The 16,674-nt window shown below is 42.3% G+C and overlaps 1 protein-coding gene across 4 annotated transcripts in view; it reads right to left on the bottom strand.

The window, feature by feature from the left end:
* The window catches only part of ank2a (ankyrin 2a, neuronal), a 77,659-nt gene that overhangs the window by 36,290 nt on the left and 24,695 nt on the right, over positions 1–16,674 (bottom strand). For all 4 annotated transcript variants that reach the window (XM_076294265.1, XM_076294267.1, XM_076294268.1 and 1 more), the window contains 15 exons: positions 16,285–16,509; positions 15,140–15,294; positions 14,417–14,628; positions 13,857–14,064; positions 13,675–13,771; positions 13,217–13,445; positions 12,906–13,031; positions 12,659–12,781; positions 12,533–12,565; positions 12,377–12,398; positions 2,032–2,109; positions 1,738–1,869; positions 1,438–1,578; positions 1,056–1,257; positions 883–955 (listed from right to left, as the gene is read on the bottom strand). In XM_076294265.1, the coding sequence (XP_076150380.1) occupies positions 883–955; positions 1,056–1,257; positions 1,438–1,578; positions 1,738–1,869; positions 2,032–2,109; positions 12,377–12,398; positions 12,533–12,565; positions 12,659–12,781; positions 12,906–13,031; positions 13,217–13,445; positions 13,675–13,771; positions 13,857–14,064; positions 14,417–14,628; positions 15,140–15,294; positions 16,285–16,509 (2,056 nt within the window). The remainder of the gene's footprint in view (positions 1–882; positions 956–1,055; positions 1,258–1,437; positions 1,579–1,737; positions 1,870–2,031; positions 2,110–12,376; positions 12,399–12,532; positions 12,566–12,658; positions 12,782–12,905; positions 13,032–13,216; positions 13,446–13,674; positions 13,772–13,856; positions 14,065–14,416; positions 14,629–15,139; positions 15,295–16,284; positions 16,510–16,674) is intronic.

The following is a 16,674-nucleotide window of genomic DNA, read 5'->3' as shown; positions in this document are numbered from 1 at the left end:
AACATGAGGCTCATTTCTATACTCCACAATGTAATGCACCAGCTGTGGCTCAGTGTCTGTTTCAGGCTTAATTTCACCTAACTGGGGATAGTTCTCTTTTATATGCCTCTTGGGTGAACACTGCATTTTTTCACTGGAGAACATGGGAGACTTCTTACTATGTGATTTAGTCTTTGGCATAAATACATTTGATCTGAATGCTTTCCCTTGGGTGACAAAAGATGTTTTTGCTCGAACTACTGGCTTATCCTTATCAGCTTGCACACTAGTTGAACTGTGTTCTATGGCAGTTGAGTCACTGGCCAGTTGATCATATTTAGTGCCATGGTGGGGAGGTGATTTCTGGGTGTGAAATGGTTTTGTTGCTCCATGAAATGACTCACGATCTTGTCTCATGACTGGTGATGCCTGAGGCAGATTTGTGGTTTCAACAACTTCATCAATAAAGGGTATGGGGGGTTCTTTCCTGGGACCAATTTTGGCCTTTAGTGCCTTTCTTGTCCCAATGAGTTTGGAGCATTTTGCAGAGTGTTTATCTGGGTCCTCTGAAACTGTGCTTGAGTGGCCACACTCAGAAATTACACTGCTTAAGTTCATGTCAACCGGGTCCTCTGTGAGGTCAGCTAAAATCTCAATGAAATCAGTCTCAGCTTGGTCCGAGAGACAATATCCAAAGTCTCTCATAGATATAGGTGCCATTGGATTAACAGGTCTGGAAAATGATGTCTTAGAATCCCATTGAACAGGTCCAGTAGCACCAACTGTGGACTCTGTCACAGGACTTGTGCTTTTCGGTGGGGATACCCTTCTGTATTGTGGATCATACACTTGAGACATCAGCTTTGAGGGCTCAGCAGTATTTGAATTATGTAGATGACTTACTTGTCTGTCAAGGCCCTCATTTGATGACCCAGCCCTTATCTCTCGAGCAGCCCATGGGTTAGTGATAAAGTCCCTAAAGAAATTGGAAAATGAGGAGTATGTAGAGTATGTCAACTGATACAAAGGCTAAAGCAAAATAATTCCTTTGCTATTTTTTCTGTATTTTGACCTACTGTGTAATGTCGAGTTCTTCTAAGAGATCTCCATGCATGCTTTCAGAATGGGTATGCCCTAGTGCTTCCGACCAGGATGGGACGTCCAAGAGAGAGGCCACAGACAGGTCTTCCTCTGAGACTGCAGGAGGCTGCCGCTGGGAGGATTCCACCCTTCTTACCAGCCGAGGACTGTCTACATCTTCCTGAACTGAGGAGAGAGCTAACGCACACACACACGCACGTGCGCACACACACACACACACACACACACATACACACATACACACACACACACACACACACACACACACATGGATGCACATTTATGTAGCTTCAAAACATGGCACATAACTACAAGACTGTGTTTTACTAATGACATTAGCTGGGCAGAATGCTTTACCTTCACTGTGATCCAGTGTTTTCTCAATTTCTGCATAGGTCCTTGAGGTCTGTTCCTGGACTGACTTGTTCATCTGTGTCTCAAGAAGGTGGACTATATCCATGCGATTTATGGCAGTGAGCCTCTTGATCAAGCAATTCTCTGCAAAGAATGAAAATAACAGTTGCTCAAGATAGATTACTTATATCTAAATATTAATAAAAAGTCAAATGCAAATCAGAATAATTATATAGTTTGGGCAGTATGTTCACATGTAAAACAGTGTGATGGGGAAAACAGAACTTTAGAGCTGATATTCACCAGTGGCATGCTTCGCCTCCCGTTCCACCCAGCGCTGCAGCAGTGCCTGACTTTGCTCCTGCAAGGAGTTGGGGTTTTCTGATCGCACCAGCTGAATCTCATCCTCATTGAACTCCAGCTCTTTCGCCAACTCTGAGAATTTCATATATTTCTTGAACCTTATGTTTATCCCATACTCTTTGCATACAAGCTCAGTAAAAGCTTTATATATAACTATACTGTATTAGACACTAATATACATAATAATCTGGCGGTTGTCACTAACATCCACATTCATTTGCATGTGAGACTTACCAGTCCAACTAAACCCAAGGAGGTCGGAAACTATAGCCAGTGTTTCCTCCTTCCTGTCTGCATCATCCTGCCAGTCCACTAGAAATTCAGACACATCATATAGAGTACTGTAAGGCTCACGAGCAGGGGACATGTATGCTGCTAGAACACAATACTCATAATTCAAATCAGTGCTCTAACCTAATGTGGTGTATATGTCAGGTCAGTTCTGTTCATGTTTTTTTTTCTGGAATGGCTCAGACTAGCTGATTTGTGATAATAAAAAAATTACTTGGGGATCTAGAGTAGCACACTCATGTTTACATCTCGAGATGAGGGCGTTTTTATGATGCATATAGCACTGACATTCTAATTAATTTATATTTAGAGTGAAGCAGTAGGTTGGGTCAATCAGAAGCACTGTATCGCTTATGTGGAGTATGTAACAATATGTGATATAAGTATATATACTATTTTGATCCCGTGAGGGAAATTTGGTCTCAATCCGTGAATTAGTGAAACACTCAGCACACAGTGAACACACAGTGAGGTGAAGCACACACTAATCCCGGCGTAGTGAGCTGAAGCACACACTAATCCCGGCGTAGTGAGCTGCCTGCAACAACAGCGGTGCTCGGGGAGCAGTGAGGGGTTAGGTGCCTTGCTCAAGGGCAAGGGCTTGCAAGGGCTTGCAAGGGCAAGGGCTTGCTCAAGGGCAAGGGCTTGCACTTCAGCCGTGCTTACTGGTCAGGGTTCGAACCGGCAACCCTCCAGTTACAAGTCCGAAGCGCTAACCAGTAGGCCATGGCTGCCCCACAATTTATATATGATATAGTCCCCTGATAGAGGTTGGTTTTGAAATAGGCTCCACCCCTCCCTGATTTGTTTCATACTTTATAGCTGTGATCCGGGTAAGTACGTTTTTTATTTAGCACATTTTCCATGCACAGAGTACAACACAAAGAGCTCCACTATAGCAGATCTACTTGTGTGTTCTGATTAACACGACTACACAAACATAACATTTCTCACTCTATTCCTGACCCTAGGCATTAAAAAGACAAATATAGTAGACTAAAATACAAATTTGGAGATGTAGACAGACATAAGGAGCTGCTCATTCTTGCATATGCATAATCTTGAGATTTTAAACATGGAAGTGTTGCACTCATTTATTTCGATTTATGATTTAAATCATTTTTATGCCATTTCATTTTCCACTGTACATGCATGGAACTCCTATACAATGAGTGTCAAGTACTATGCTAAAACTAGAAACAGCGTGTTATAAAAATAGCTTAGATTGTTGCATTTGGGTTAGAAAGACGTTCCATGCAAATGACTGTGGAACACGGTAATGCTTATAAAAATGGTTTATCAAGTGTTTAAATTGACATGTACAGTGCCACATGCATTGTAGTTGTTATGATCAGAGTTATTTCTGACAACACTAAACTAAAAAGGGAGAAAGTCAATCTTGAGATTGGAAATGTACACATAGATGACAGGATGGAAATGCAGAAGAAAAAGTGAGCTGACAAACAGGGCACACCGAAACACAGAGGACAACACAAGACAACAACACAAAACACAACACAAAACAAAACAACACACACAATACAATGACAAAACAGCACAACAAAGAGGTGACGATGGACACTTAGGCAGGAAAAAGAGGTCTTTTGGTTTAGGGGAGCAGAGGGGAAAGAGAGGAGGGACAGACCCATTGAGGTGATACCTTGACATTGTTCTGGGGTAGTGCTGTCAGAGATGTGCTGCATCTGAGTCTCCACACAAGTGTCCCAGTGGGGCCTTGACTCAAAGACATCATCTGTAATGGAGGAAGGCACCCCTGCAACAAGTCTACTCTCTGTGTCTGGATCAAGAGAGGCTCTCTCATTCGGCTTGAGGTCTCCAGAGCCAGTCAAGTCTGAGTTGTCCTTCACGCAAGGAGTCTTACTGGGGTGATGAGATGTACCAGTGTGTTCTTGTGAGACTTTTTCATTGACAGATGAAGGATGTGAATGTCTGTGTTTACTTTTGACTGGGAGTCTTGAGCTAGAGATCTTTGGTTTGGTCAAGGACGGACCACTCTCTGAAAAACTACGAGCATTAATGGTAGATGAAAGATTCTGTACATCAGCAGCTTCAGACTTTGAACGATGATCCGAAGATAGAGAAGTGGCAGATTTTTTTGCAGAGCTAATGTCTGATTTCAGAGAACCTGCTTTCACAGGAATTTTTGACTTGGGTTTAATTTCTACTGAAAACACAGAGATATCATCATGAGGGGAAACTGAGATTTCAGATGCAGTGGTTTTAGTCATCTCAGTGACACTGGCATGACCTGGCTCGTCATAGGTTGGGGAGGCAATTTCAATAACTGATTGTGGCTCATCCTCGTTGGATGAGTCAGAGGATTCAAGATCCTGATCTGAGTACACAGACCGTCTGACAGTGGAGATAGCTGAGTCTACATCCATTATAGTAGGGTCTGATGTGTCGGAAGAATCACTCTCTTGGCGTGGAAAGATGGGGGTACCAGAGTCAGCCAGAGGGACAGCTGGGGAGTTGGAGGACTGTGGTGAGGAATCAAACTCTTCATTTGTTTGGTCTTTTAATGCTGAGTCTATAATGTCCATTTTAGATTCTTTTCTGGCGTCCCTGTCCCCTCTTTCTGGCTCCTCATCCACAGGATCCTCGTTTATTGGGAAAAAGACTCTTTCTTCCATCTCCTCTTCCAAGCTTCTCTTTGTCATGTCAATAGCACCACCTCTGGTCATCTCAAAAAGCTTTCCCTCTTGGAAAAGGAAAGGATTTGGAGTTCCCTCTTCTGTTGGTGTTCGTCCTGGTGTGGTATCTGGTGTTTGCCTTTGGGGCAGCTCTTCCAAGGGAAGACCAAAAACCTGTCTTTCTTCAGCTTCCACACGTGCCTTAAAATTTTCATCATCTTCTAAATCGGCACTCCATGGGACCAGATCTCCATGAACATCTACAGGGGAAAGGGCCTCATATTCAGCATCCTGTATATCCTGATGACTTGCATCTCCCTCCTGAGTGCTTATTTCCATGTCAGTTCCATGAAGGTCCTGTGTCACAGCTGGTGGACAGATTGGGGGGTCAGCAGAGTGATCATCTTGTTTTACAGATGGTATCAAATGAGCTCCATCAGTATCATCTAAGACAACAGATAAGGTATTATCGTCAGGGGTTGAGTAGCTGGGCATGCCTTCCTTTCCTGTCTCTTCGGTTGAGATAAGGCACTTCGACAGATCTGAATAATCCTCCCCACACACATCCAAAGCTGTTTGCATAGATACAAAATCCTTTGCATCCTTAGTGTAGTCCTCACTGTTTTTAAAGGCATCTTCTTCTTGGTTTGAGGTCCCAGGTAAATCTTCTTTTAAGACATCTTGAGGTAGTTCAACCTCTTGTGGGCTATGGCTTTCTGGTTTAGGAGATAATGGCAACACTGGGATGGAGTCAGCTGTCAAATCAGAACCAGAATCTTTGGGATCTGCTCTCTCTGCCATCCAGTCATATTGAGCTTGTGACAGGCTCTTGTCATCCTCTGACTCCTCTAGAGCAAACCTGACCTCCTTCTTAGTTTTATTTTCCTTCTCCATTTCATCAAATGTTTTGATCTTGGCTGCCATTTTAAACATTTCCTCTTCTGGAGTAAGCTGCTTCTGATCTGTCTCTAAATTAGTTTCATCAATATCTATGTCCACATTGTCAGGATCAGATGGCTTTGGGGGCATTGGAAGGCACTGTGTGTGAGATGAAATGGTAAATTCAAAATCACAATCTTCAGAGGAATAGGCTCTTTCAAAATCAACTTCTCTTTGAAAGTCAACTACAGTCCCTGACCCAAGACTGTCTGGAAACTGAGCAACTTGTTTTGGTTCTGAAAAAAGTTCTGCCCTCAATCCTGTGGGGCTTCCCTCTAAGGAATCTGGACAGGGAGAGTCTTTGGTTGGACTTGGCTCGATTGAGTCAGGTGATTTATGTGAGGAGCCATCCTCTTTAACAGGAGTGATCTCTAATGAGTCCCTACGACATACATTGACAACATCATCCATAACTACAGACCTCAAAGTTTCTATGTTTGAAGGTCTGTGAGGGGTATCTATTCCCTCTGTTTCAGAGCTTACGGTTTTCTGCTCGTCTTGCATTGATACCTCAGACTCTGCTTGGAAAGAGGGGCCACTTAGTTTTCCAGTCACAGGATCACACGTTGTAGGGGTTTTGGAATGACTGTGAACAGCATTATCCTCCTGGATGCTGGGGATTGGTGGGGGAAGTTCAAGATAACCTTCATGTTCTTGCTCCTCATCTGCACATGAGTGAAGGATATCTCTTGATGAATTGGAGCCAACTTCATCTTCAACTCCATCAATCTCAGGACTATCATCATGATCCTTGCTTTGTAACTCTCTTGAAATGGCTATTGGGCTCTCCTCATCCAACTTGGAGGATACATGCATGTCAAATTCTGCCTCATTACTGCTTTCTCTTTGGTATTCAATCTGTAAAGTATTAATCCCTGTACAAAATGTAAAGTTGTCCACTACGGGAGATGTCTGCCTATAGCGTTTGTACTCGGGGTTGACTTCAAGTTCTGCTTTGATGTCAGCACTGAAGTCCTCAGAGGGTCTCCTGTCTGGGCTAATCTGCATATCCTCAAATGACGTCTGATCTTGACTCAGTGTTGGAGCTAAAATATTGAACTGTCCATAATTACTCACTCCTTCTTCATCATAAATGGCCTGTGCCCTTATCTCTGGTTTCTCATGTTGAACTGTTACTGATACCTCAGATTCTTTCTCATTAACAATGGTTCTTTTTAGAACAACCTCCTCAAATCTTTCCTGCACAATCACCTGACTTAACAAATGATCAGATACAACAGGCATCTCCTCTAGGTACTGCTCTAGTTCTCCACTTAGATGTGAGACCATGCCAGATAAGTCCTTCACTGAAGCTTTTGACTGGGACATTTTTTGACCAATTTTAACTTCTTGGAAGGGAGTTTCCTGTGATTGAGCAAAAATGCCCTGACTTGCAGACTGATTCAGAATTGGCATTTTCTCTAAGTACTGATCCAGGTCTCCAGAAAGATGTGATACCATGCTAGACATATCCATCACTGGTGCTGATGGAGTAAGGGATGCATTTCTAACAATTGCAAACCCTTCTAGTAGAGGTTCCTCTGGCTGTTCTGGACTACAAGCAATCCATTTCTTTGAAGAACTATGAAGAAGCTCATCTTTTGGTGATGCTTCTAAGGTACTTTCTGATTTCCCACTCTGAAATGCGTCTGAATGTTTATCACCTACATCGACAACCTTTCTTAACGTAATCTCTTCAAATCTCTCCTGGACAACATCTTCATCTGTATAATAACCAGACACAGCAGGAGTTTTATCTAGATACCCCTCTAGGTCTCCAGTAAGATGTGAGACCATTCCAGACATGTCTTTCACTGATGCTGATGATGTGGAGGATGTCTTTCTAGGTTCTATTATTTCTTGGAGCAGTGGTTCTTGTATCTGATCTGATGCATCAGGCAGACTCTGACTATCCGATGTGCCCTCAACCACATCACTTGTCACTGCCTCTGAAGCTAATGACTGACTATCATCCTGCCCCCACTCAACTTTAGGTGGACTATGGTCAAGCTCATCTTTTGGTAAACGATGGCCAAGTTCCTCTTTTGGAGAACTGGAATCAAATGCATCCATTGGTGATGTTTCTAAACTGCTTTCCAACTTCCCACTCTGAAATGTGTCTGAAGGTTTATCATCTACATCCACAACCTTTCTTAACATAACCTCTTCAAATCTCTCCTGGACAACATCTTCATATGTAGAATAATCAGATACAGCAGGAGTTTTATCTAGATACCCCTCTAGGTCTCCAGTAAGATGTGAGACCATTCCAGACATGTCTTTTACTGATTCTGATGATGTGGGGGATGTCTTTCTAGGTTCTATTATTTCTTGGAGCAGAGGTTCTTGTATCTGATCTGATGCATCAGGCAGACTCTGACTATCCGATGTGCCCTCAACCACATCACTTGTCACTGCCTCTGAAGCTAATGATTGACTATCATCCTGCCCCCACTCAACTTTAGGTGGACTATGGTCAAGCTCATCTTTTGGTAAACGATGACCAAGTTCCTCTTTTGGAGAACTGGAATCAAATTCATCCATTGGTGATGTTTCTAAACTGCTTTCCAACTTCCCACTCTGAAATGTGTCTGAAGGTTTATCATCTACATCCACAACCTTTCTTAACATAACCTCTTCAAATCTCTCCTGGACAACATCTTCATATGTAGAATAATCAGATACAGCAGGAGTTTTATCTAGATACCCCTCTAGGTCTCCAGTAAGATGTGAGACCATTCCAGACATGTCTTTTACTGATTCTGATGATGTGGGGGATGTCTTTCTAGGTTCTATTATTTCTTGGAGCAGAGGTTCTTGTATCTGATCTGATGCATCAGGCAGACTCTGACTATCCAGTGTGCCCTCAACCACATCACTTGTCATTGCCTCTGAAGCTAATGACTGACTATCATCCTGTCCCCATTCCTCTCTCGATAAAGTATAGGCAAGCTCATCTTTTGGTAAACTATGACCAAATTCATCTTCTGGAGAACTGTGATCAAGCTCATCTAATGGTGATACCTCTACACTCCCTTCTGGTTTCTCAAACGTCCATGTCTCTGATTCTTGATTGTCTATACTGATTACTCTTTTGAACACAACCTCTTCAAATGTTTCCTCTACAACACCTTGATCTTCAGAATGATCAGAAACAGTTGATATTTTTTCTAGGTACTGGTCAAGATCACCAGTAAGATGTGAGACCATTCCAGACATGTTTTTCCCTGGTGCTAATGATGTAGGGGATGTCTCTCTAGCTACTTTCAACTCTTCAAGTGGAGGCTCCTGTATCTGCTCAGATGTATTAGCCAGACTCTCATTCTGCAATGCACCTTTGGCCATATAATTATTCATTGCCTCTAATACCTCAGACTGACTGTCTTCTCTAACAACTCTGCTTACTATAACTTTTTCAAAAGTGTCATGGACAATGTCTTTATCTGGAGAATGATCTGGCACGGGTGGTAATTTCGCTAGGTACTGATCAAGATCCCCAGTCAGATGAGACACCATGTCTGACTCATCTTTCACTGTTGTCTTTGACTCATTTACAGTGCTTTGGCTTACTCTGACTTCTTGCAGAATTGCCTCCTGCATTTGTGGTGAGCAGGGACTTAAATCTTCATTCTGTGATTTTTCAGATCTACTAAATTGTATGTCATTTTCAACATTCTCTAGAACAGATGACTTTTCAGGTGTGATGACACCTCTTACTAACACAACTTCTTCAAATCTTTCCTGCACATCTCCCTGATCTGAATGCAGAATGCATGTTGTTTGTATTCTTTCTAGATACTGGTCCAAGTCTTGAGTAAGATGTGGGATCATGCTATATTCTTCTGCTTGTAATTTTAGGGGACTAGTAATTGGCATATGAGTTTGCCTTCTGGTGTCTTCTAAAACTTCAGATTGTACTTCATCTGCACTAATCCCCTTCCTCACAACCGTTTCTTCAAATATTTCCTGAATAATCACTTGCTCTGAGGATGCACTAGTAATTGCTGGAATTTTCTCTAGGTACTGTTCTAGGTCTTCTGTGAGATGTGAAATCATGCTTGAGTCAGGGTCTGTGTTATTGTCCAATTCTGTCTCTTGTAAAAAGGGTTTGTAATCTGCACTTTGTGATGCATCCAAACTGATGCAAGGTTTATCATTTTGAAGTTTTTCTGGGATGTCAGTTTGAGTCATGGTTGGTTTGTCTGTTAAAAATGTGTTCTCAGAAGCAGTATCTGCACTGATGTCTAGCTGCCCAGAAATAAATTTTGAGTTAATTTGGCCTGCTTGACCATCGGCTTCACAAGTTGTTTGAGAGATCATAGTGGTTGTTTTCAAGACTTTGTGCTCAAAAAGGCCAGATTTGTTTTTGGATGGGTCCTGGCCTTCTTGAAATGCTTTCATTAATTCCTTCACAGACATGGTCTCCTCCAGTCTCTCAGTCTGAGATCTAGGAGATTTGGGGGATTTTGGAGGAGGTTCTTCACTCTCTTTCAGATAAGACTTATTTTGAATAGTAGTCACTTGTGGAGGCTTTCGCTTACGACTTAATCCCTCTTCTTCTTCAACTTTCTTTTGAAGTGCTTTTACCCTGTCTTTGATGGAGCCAATAGGTGTCTCTTCCACTGGTGGTAAAGCTGGCACTGGGCATGTGGTGGATTCAGGTTCCCCAAGAATGATGTCCCCATCCAGAGATTCTTCAGAACTGGCCCTCTGAAGTTCATCCTCTGAGCTTCCACCAGTATATTCCCTGTCCCTAAGCTTCCGCCTAGCAGGCTTTTTGATCTCAGGAGGACGCCTACCACCATCTCTGCATGCCACAACCTGTTCGCCTCCATCCTGTGTAATTTCTTGATCGGAAAGATGATCGGATGACACATGTGTTTTGAAACGCTGACCAGGGTCTGCACTAAGACGAGGGGTCCCACTAGTCATGTCCGTTAATGGTGCTGAGGATGTGGACGTGCCTCTGATAACTCTGATTTCCTGACAGCTTAATTCTCGAATGTCAGTGTGAACTTTAGCCTGTGTGATTTCAGTGTCACTGAGGAGTACCCATTCCTCTCTGCTTTTTGACAACTGGGTGTCTCTCTCTTTTCCTGATTCTGACAATGATCCTTCTCGCAGTATTTCACCAACTTTTTCCAGGTCCTCCTTTACTTTTTCCATAATTTCAAAAGGCTCTCCGGGATCTTCATGCATTTTTCGGATGGTCTGTGATTGCTTTGTGTCATCTAAAGAGTCAGGTTGTTCAGACAAGTTGGTTGTAAGGATGGCAGACACTTTGATAAGGTCTTGTTTCATATCAGAGACCTCTGAGAGGAGGTCTGGACTTGCTAATGTGGCTGGGTCATTCGCCATGTGTGTTTGCAGGATGGATTCAGTTGACTCTGTTTCGTCATCATCTTTTTGATGACAAAAAGTAAATAAATGAAAAAAGGAAAATGAAGGGGGGATAAGAAGACAGTGCAAATCTCTGGTCAAGGCAGGAGAATAAGTATTAATCTTCAGTTGACAGGACAAGGAGGCTGGTTCACATGAAAATGACAGGCATTACATTTGACTGATGGATCCAGGAGACTTTCGGGTTGGCAGAGCAACAGCAAAGCGAAGCGAACAGAGGATAACCATATGAAAAATAGATGGCCAGGAAATAACTTGCTTAAACATATTATATGTTGAACTGCATATTCCTCACATATGAAGGAGGGAGTAAGAACAAAATACAAAAGAGAACATAAATAAAGTACAAACAGAAGGACTCAACAAACAAATAATTGAAACAAGCAAACAAACAATAAACTACAACGCAAATGGACCACAGAAAGTGGAGATAAACCATCTCAAGATTGGTAGGTGAAAATTCAGAACAGCAATTACATAGCATTTTTGTGTGTAAGAAATCATAATTTGACTAAAAGTGTGCAGACATATCTAGATTGTTTCTGTTTGAATCCTCAGATGCTATGGCAAATAAAGTAAGAGATATAAATTGTTGTGAACTCGTGTTCACTAAAGGACAAATGTAAATGAAAGAGAAAAGTCAATGTTCTCTAAAAATGATAACAATGGTAATCTGAATGAATGCATGAGATAAATGTAAAAAAAACCTTCTACACAAGCATCCTCAGTAGACTGCACAATTACAAATGTATAAGTTATGAAAGCCAAGTTATTTCCATGCAAAGTCAAAATATTGTGTCCATGCAATCCTAAACAAAACCAAATGCAAAGAATAGCAGGCAAAATTAAAAAGCTACATTTAATCTTGAAATTATACAACTGTCCACCATTATTCTAAAATACACTAAAAAAAAAATTATAACCTCCACATTACAACAGACTCACAAATATGACTCTTAACCAAATTAAAAGTCAAACAGAACTGATTAATTTGATAGTATGAGCAATGGTATGGTTTAAAATACAACAAAGGAGAGTAGAAGAGATTAAATGGGTGGTGAGAGCAAAATGCTTATCAGCCATAGCATATCAGCTTGGGATCCACGTACAGCTCTGCTCTAAGGGCCTGTGGGTTTACTACCAAATCTACTACAGTGCCTGAACACTATATTTATTGTGTGATTACTATAGCCTTTACTGACATGCTATAAAAATTTAATACTAAAGCCTATTGGTCGCCCAGGTGGTAAAGTTAGTTAAAACAGACAGTCAATCAGTAATTCTGTGATTCTTACATTTCTCATGTGTCTTCTCGCTCTGTAGGGAAGGAACATTTAAAATTACTGGCACAATTATCACAAATATTGTATTCAAGTCAATTTAATGATGACAGTTACTACTAATACTGATAAATACTGTATATAAATTATATATATTTTTTAGAACTGTACCTCTTCATCAGCATCCTGATCTGAATCAGAGTCCTAGTAAGAGTAGAAGGTAAATTAACTTAGTGTAGGACATGAACAAGTATGTTTAACTCTTCATTGGGCATTCTACAAACAATTAAATCTTACTTTTGAATATGCAGGCAGGGTGATGTTAAGATTACAGATGGCATTGTGTGTAAGACTTCTATATGTACGGGGCTCCTTTGTGAAAGACAGTCTTCCACAAGGCTCTTGAGCGCTATCTCGAATCTGTTGATAAATCAAGTTGATATTATGTTGTGAAAAAAAAACAGCATTGCAGAGATACTGGCATTTCAAAAGTAGCAGTAGTATAATTGTGGCAAACACTCGAAAGCTTTAAAGTCATTCTCACTTTGATGAACAAAGCCAAGCGGTTTTCTTTGAAGGCAAAGAAGCTGAAGACATGATGCTGACCACTCTTAGTAAGAGGCACCAGGTTTCCAAAACAGTCCGCAAAGATCGGTTTACCTTCTAAAACCTGAGAAAAATGAGGATAAATCAGACATAGGGCAGGCATGAAACACACACCAAAACTGTATGCACTGTGAGCATATGGTGCACACAATGTAATAGGGCCTCAGGGTAGCAGGGGTGCTTATTAGTATTCTCCTGTCCCTCCCCCAGCTGCCTGCCTGTGCTTAGGGTAACAGCTACGTCATGTACCTCGACATCTCGGCTGCGGGCCACCTCTGTGAAGTTCTCCTGCTGCTCCAGCGTCTTGTCCATTTTGTCATCTGTCATGCAGAAGCATCGCAGCCTGGCCTCTATGGGGTCCAGTGTTTTGGCGAAGATAACAAACTTGGCCATGTATGGGACACATATCATCTCCCGGTATACCTGGGTAGAAAAGTTCACAGACTCCTGGATCTGCCGGCAGTCGATCAACCAGAACCTGTGAGACAGGAGAGACTAAACCATTACATCCAGATCTAATTTACAGTTTGAAATGTACTGGCTTAATTAGCTTTCTAAGGAAAACGGAAATACTAATACAATTATACAATGCACTACTAACTTCAGACAATTGACTCTATTAAATTATCTGTCAATATTGAATGTTGACAACATTTCCTTGACAGCCCTCTCCATGCCCTAATGTAAGCGCTCTCAGTAATGCATACCTTGCTGAGACATTAGTGGTAAATGACACACACTGATTGACAAAGGTCAGCGGGGTTGACCCTGTGATATCTTCCCATTGAGCTGGAGTGGTACCCCCTAGAAATGACAGAAGAGATAATTACAAAAATCCACTGAATTCACAGTCTATTTATTGAGGTTTGTTTGGCAATACTTCACTTACCTGTGATGCTACACAAAAGTCTCAGGGTAGGCGTGTCTCCCCCAAACGCACAGTTTGTTCCATCGCTTGTTGAGCTCTTGGGAATTGGGATTGTCATAGTGATTGGCTTGTGAAACTTCCTCCTCCTTGGCTCCAAGGTTACAATTGGACTGAAGGTTGCTTTGTTACCCAGTATCCTCTTTATCAAATCAGCATGGACTGGTTGGGCCTTTGAGAGAACAATCAGAAAATTACTCAAGCCTTTTAATTTGACATCAAAATAATACAGGTCTCTTTATACTATCAACACACACCAGCCTTCTACAAATATGGTCAAGAAATATCCACAAACATAGATAGATAGATAGATAGAAAGATTGATTGATAGATGGATAGATAGATACTTTATTGATCCCCAAGGGGAAATTCAAGAAAGACACAGAGCTACCTCGACATGCTGCCACTCTCGTCGGCCCTGGAACTGGGACTGGATGAACTGGTTTGTAGTATTACTAAATCAGGTTTTCCTTACTCAACCTTATGTCCTTACTAACAGATGTCTTGAACATGTTTAACGGTACCTGAAGTCCAACACGAATCCGTTTGGTGAGGGCACCTTCAGGGAAGACAGCCTGGACCTGGGGCACTAAAGTGCTACTGAGGATGCCTCCCTCTGGGCCAATCAGGTGGCTGTCCTGCTTGATGCGGGAGACTACAGCAAAGTACTGTGGGAAGTCTCGTGTGATGATACGACAGATTCGTTTCTTCTCTAGCTCCTCAGGGGAATCCAGCTCTGTTTCAGTAAAACAAGAGTTCCAAAATCACACCAACGCAGCAACTAACATACAATTACAATTGCTATATTTATCTTAAAGGAAATAACAAGAGAGTATGGTGATTCCTAGCAGAATGCATCACACAAAGTGAGGGAAATGTATTGACTATTATTGCATATCTCAAGTGTTACCAAAAACATGCAGAGTAATCATAAAGGTCAAACCAACTCAATTTGCTTCATACTTTCTTACATTCACTTTGATACTCAACTTGTACTGACAGCAGTGCTGGGCTGACAGTGTGTGTCATGTATCAAGATCCATAATAGCACCCCATAGTGCCAATTTGCTGTATGTTTGGTTATATATTGACTACCAGAGTCAAATCCCTTGTATTGTGTGAATGCATAGCGCTTGAGCAATGGAAATGCATAGCGCTTGAGCAATGGAAATGCATAGCGCTTGAGCAATGGAAATGCATAGCGCTTGAGCAATGGAAATCGGACTCTGAGGCCGCCTCTGTCTCACCCTCGTCCATGCCATTGAGGATCTGGTTGAGCTCCTCCTCGGTGTGCTCACAGTGGTGCTCCCTCCAGCTCTCCCCGGTCTCACTGCGGAGGATGACCAGCTCCCGCTCATCGCCTCGCAGCGCCGCAAAATGGGGGATCTCCACGATCACAGGCCTGGGGCGTGGTCACGACAGAGTTCAGAGTCAGCGGGTGTGAATGGTCAGACTAATCTGGGAGTACATTTAACACGGCTTTGTGCATATCACTGTCATCTGAACTGACTCAGATGGAAACAAGTTTTACCATACAGTGCTGAAAAAAAGAAAATGGTAGATACAACAGAGTACACTTGGTCATGCAAAATTAAAAGGATCTACATTCACATGCACCACCTCATTTCCAAATCAAATGGACTTGAAGATGAAATCGACATGAAAAAGAAAATAAAAAAAAACTATGTGCTTTGTCAAAACAATAGCAAATTATTGGACAGAGAGGCTTGTAAAAAAGAATTGTGCAGATTTACAGATGGGTCAAAGGTCAAATCAAGAGAGGACATCACTAAAAGGGCAGCGTCCAGGAGAGGAGAGGGGTTGTGGAGGGGTGTGGAGACCAAGAGCCAGCAGACGTCTGTAAACGTTGGTCCTACCCGAGGAATTTTGTCCCAGGTGGGCCCAGTTGAAGAATTCGGCTGACCAGACTCTCTCCCTCATTGAGAGGGGGAGGGGCGGTGGGGAGGTGGAGTTTACTGATCCCAGTGCAGCATGGCAAAGAGAGAAGAGCACGATGCTCATGTCTTTACCATCAAAGAGCCACACAGACCAGACAAAGGTCATGTGTGTTTCCCACGACACATGTTAATACTGCCCTAGCTTATGGTCATTATTAATCTTTCTTTCTGTACCAAATCTGTACCAAACTACAATTACCCTAAACAAACTGAAAGACATTATTCAGATAAGACAGACCTTATTCAAACTTCCTGTTAGAGTAAATAGAAATGTATTGTGATTAAGCAAAAAAAATGTTTTGCTCCGTTCATTCTACATTTAAACAGAATGCAACTTGCCCTCCTCTGTGAGAGATTGTCTTCTTTAAATCTGTTAAACCTGTAACACGCACACATTGTGCCCTTTCCCAGACAGAGCTCTGTTTCTGTCTTACCCAAGAAACTGGGCTCCGGTGGGGCCGACCTCTATGATCCTGCCGGCCAGGCCCTCCCCCTCCACCATGGGTGGCATGGAGGCCAGCCGGTGCCTCTTGACCAGACGGCAGGTGACGCGGGTGGGGGCCGAGCACTTCTGGGGGGGAATCATTATGCGCAGGCCGTTATGGCGACAGCCACGCATAGTCCCACCCCTGGCGTCTACCATGAAACTGACCAGGAAGCTGTTAGGAAAGGAGTATAAACAGAAGGGAACACAGACACAGAAAGAGAGACAGAGGAGGAGAGAGAGAGGCTTTAACGGAAACAGTGTTTTTTAATTCTCCTTCGATTGCTCCACTAGTTTCTCAGCTTTTCTCAGTGGCTTTGGTACATTTCTCAGATCAGAA

The sequence above is a fragment of the Alosa pseudoharengus genome, unplaced genomic scaffold (assembly GCF_046254945.1).
Source record: "Alosa pseudoharengus isolate Yale_2024_CS ecotype anadromous, Long Island Sound unplaced genomic scaffold, YU_APseudo_1.1 YU_APseudo_1.1_scf_2, whole genome shotgun sequence".
In the NCBI taxonomy this organism is placed as follows: Eukaryota; Metazoa; Chordata; class Actinopteri; order Clupeiformes; family Clupeidae; genus Alosa; species Alosa pseudoharengus.
The sequence above is the reverse complement of the archived record's forward strand: the minus strand, read 5'-3'. Positions and strand labels throughout refer to the sequence as shown.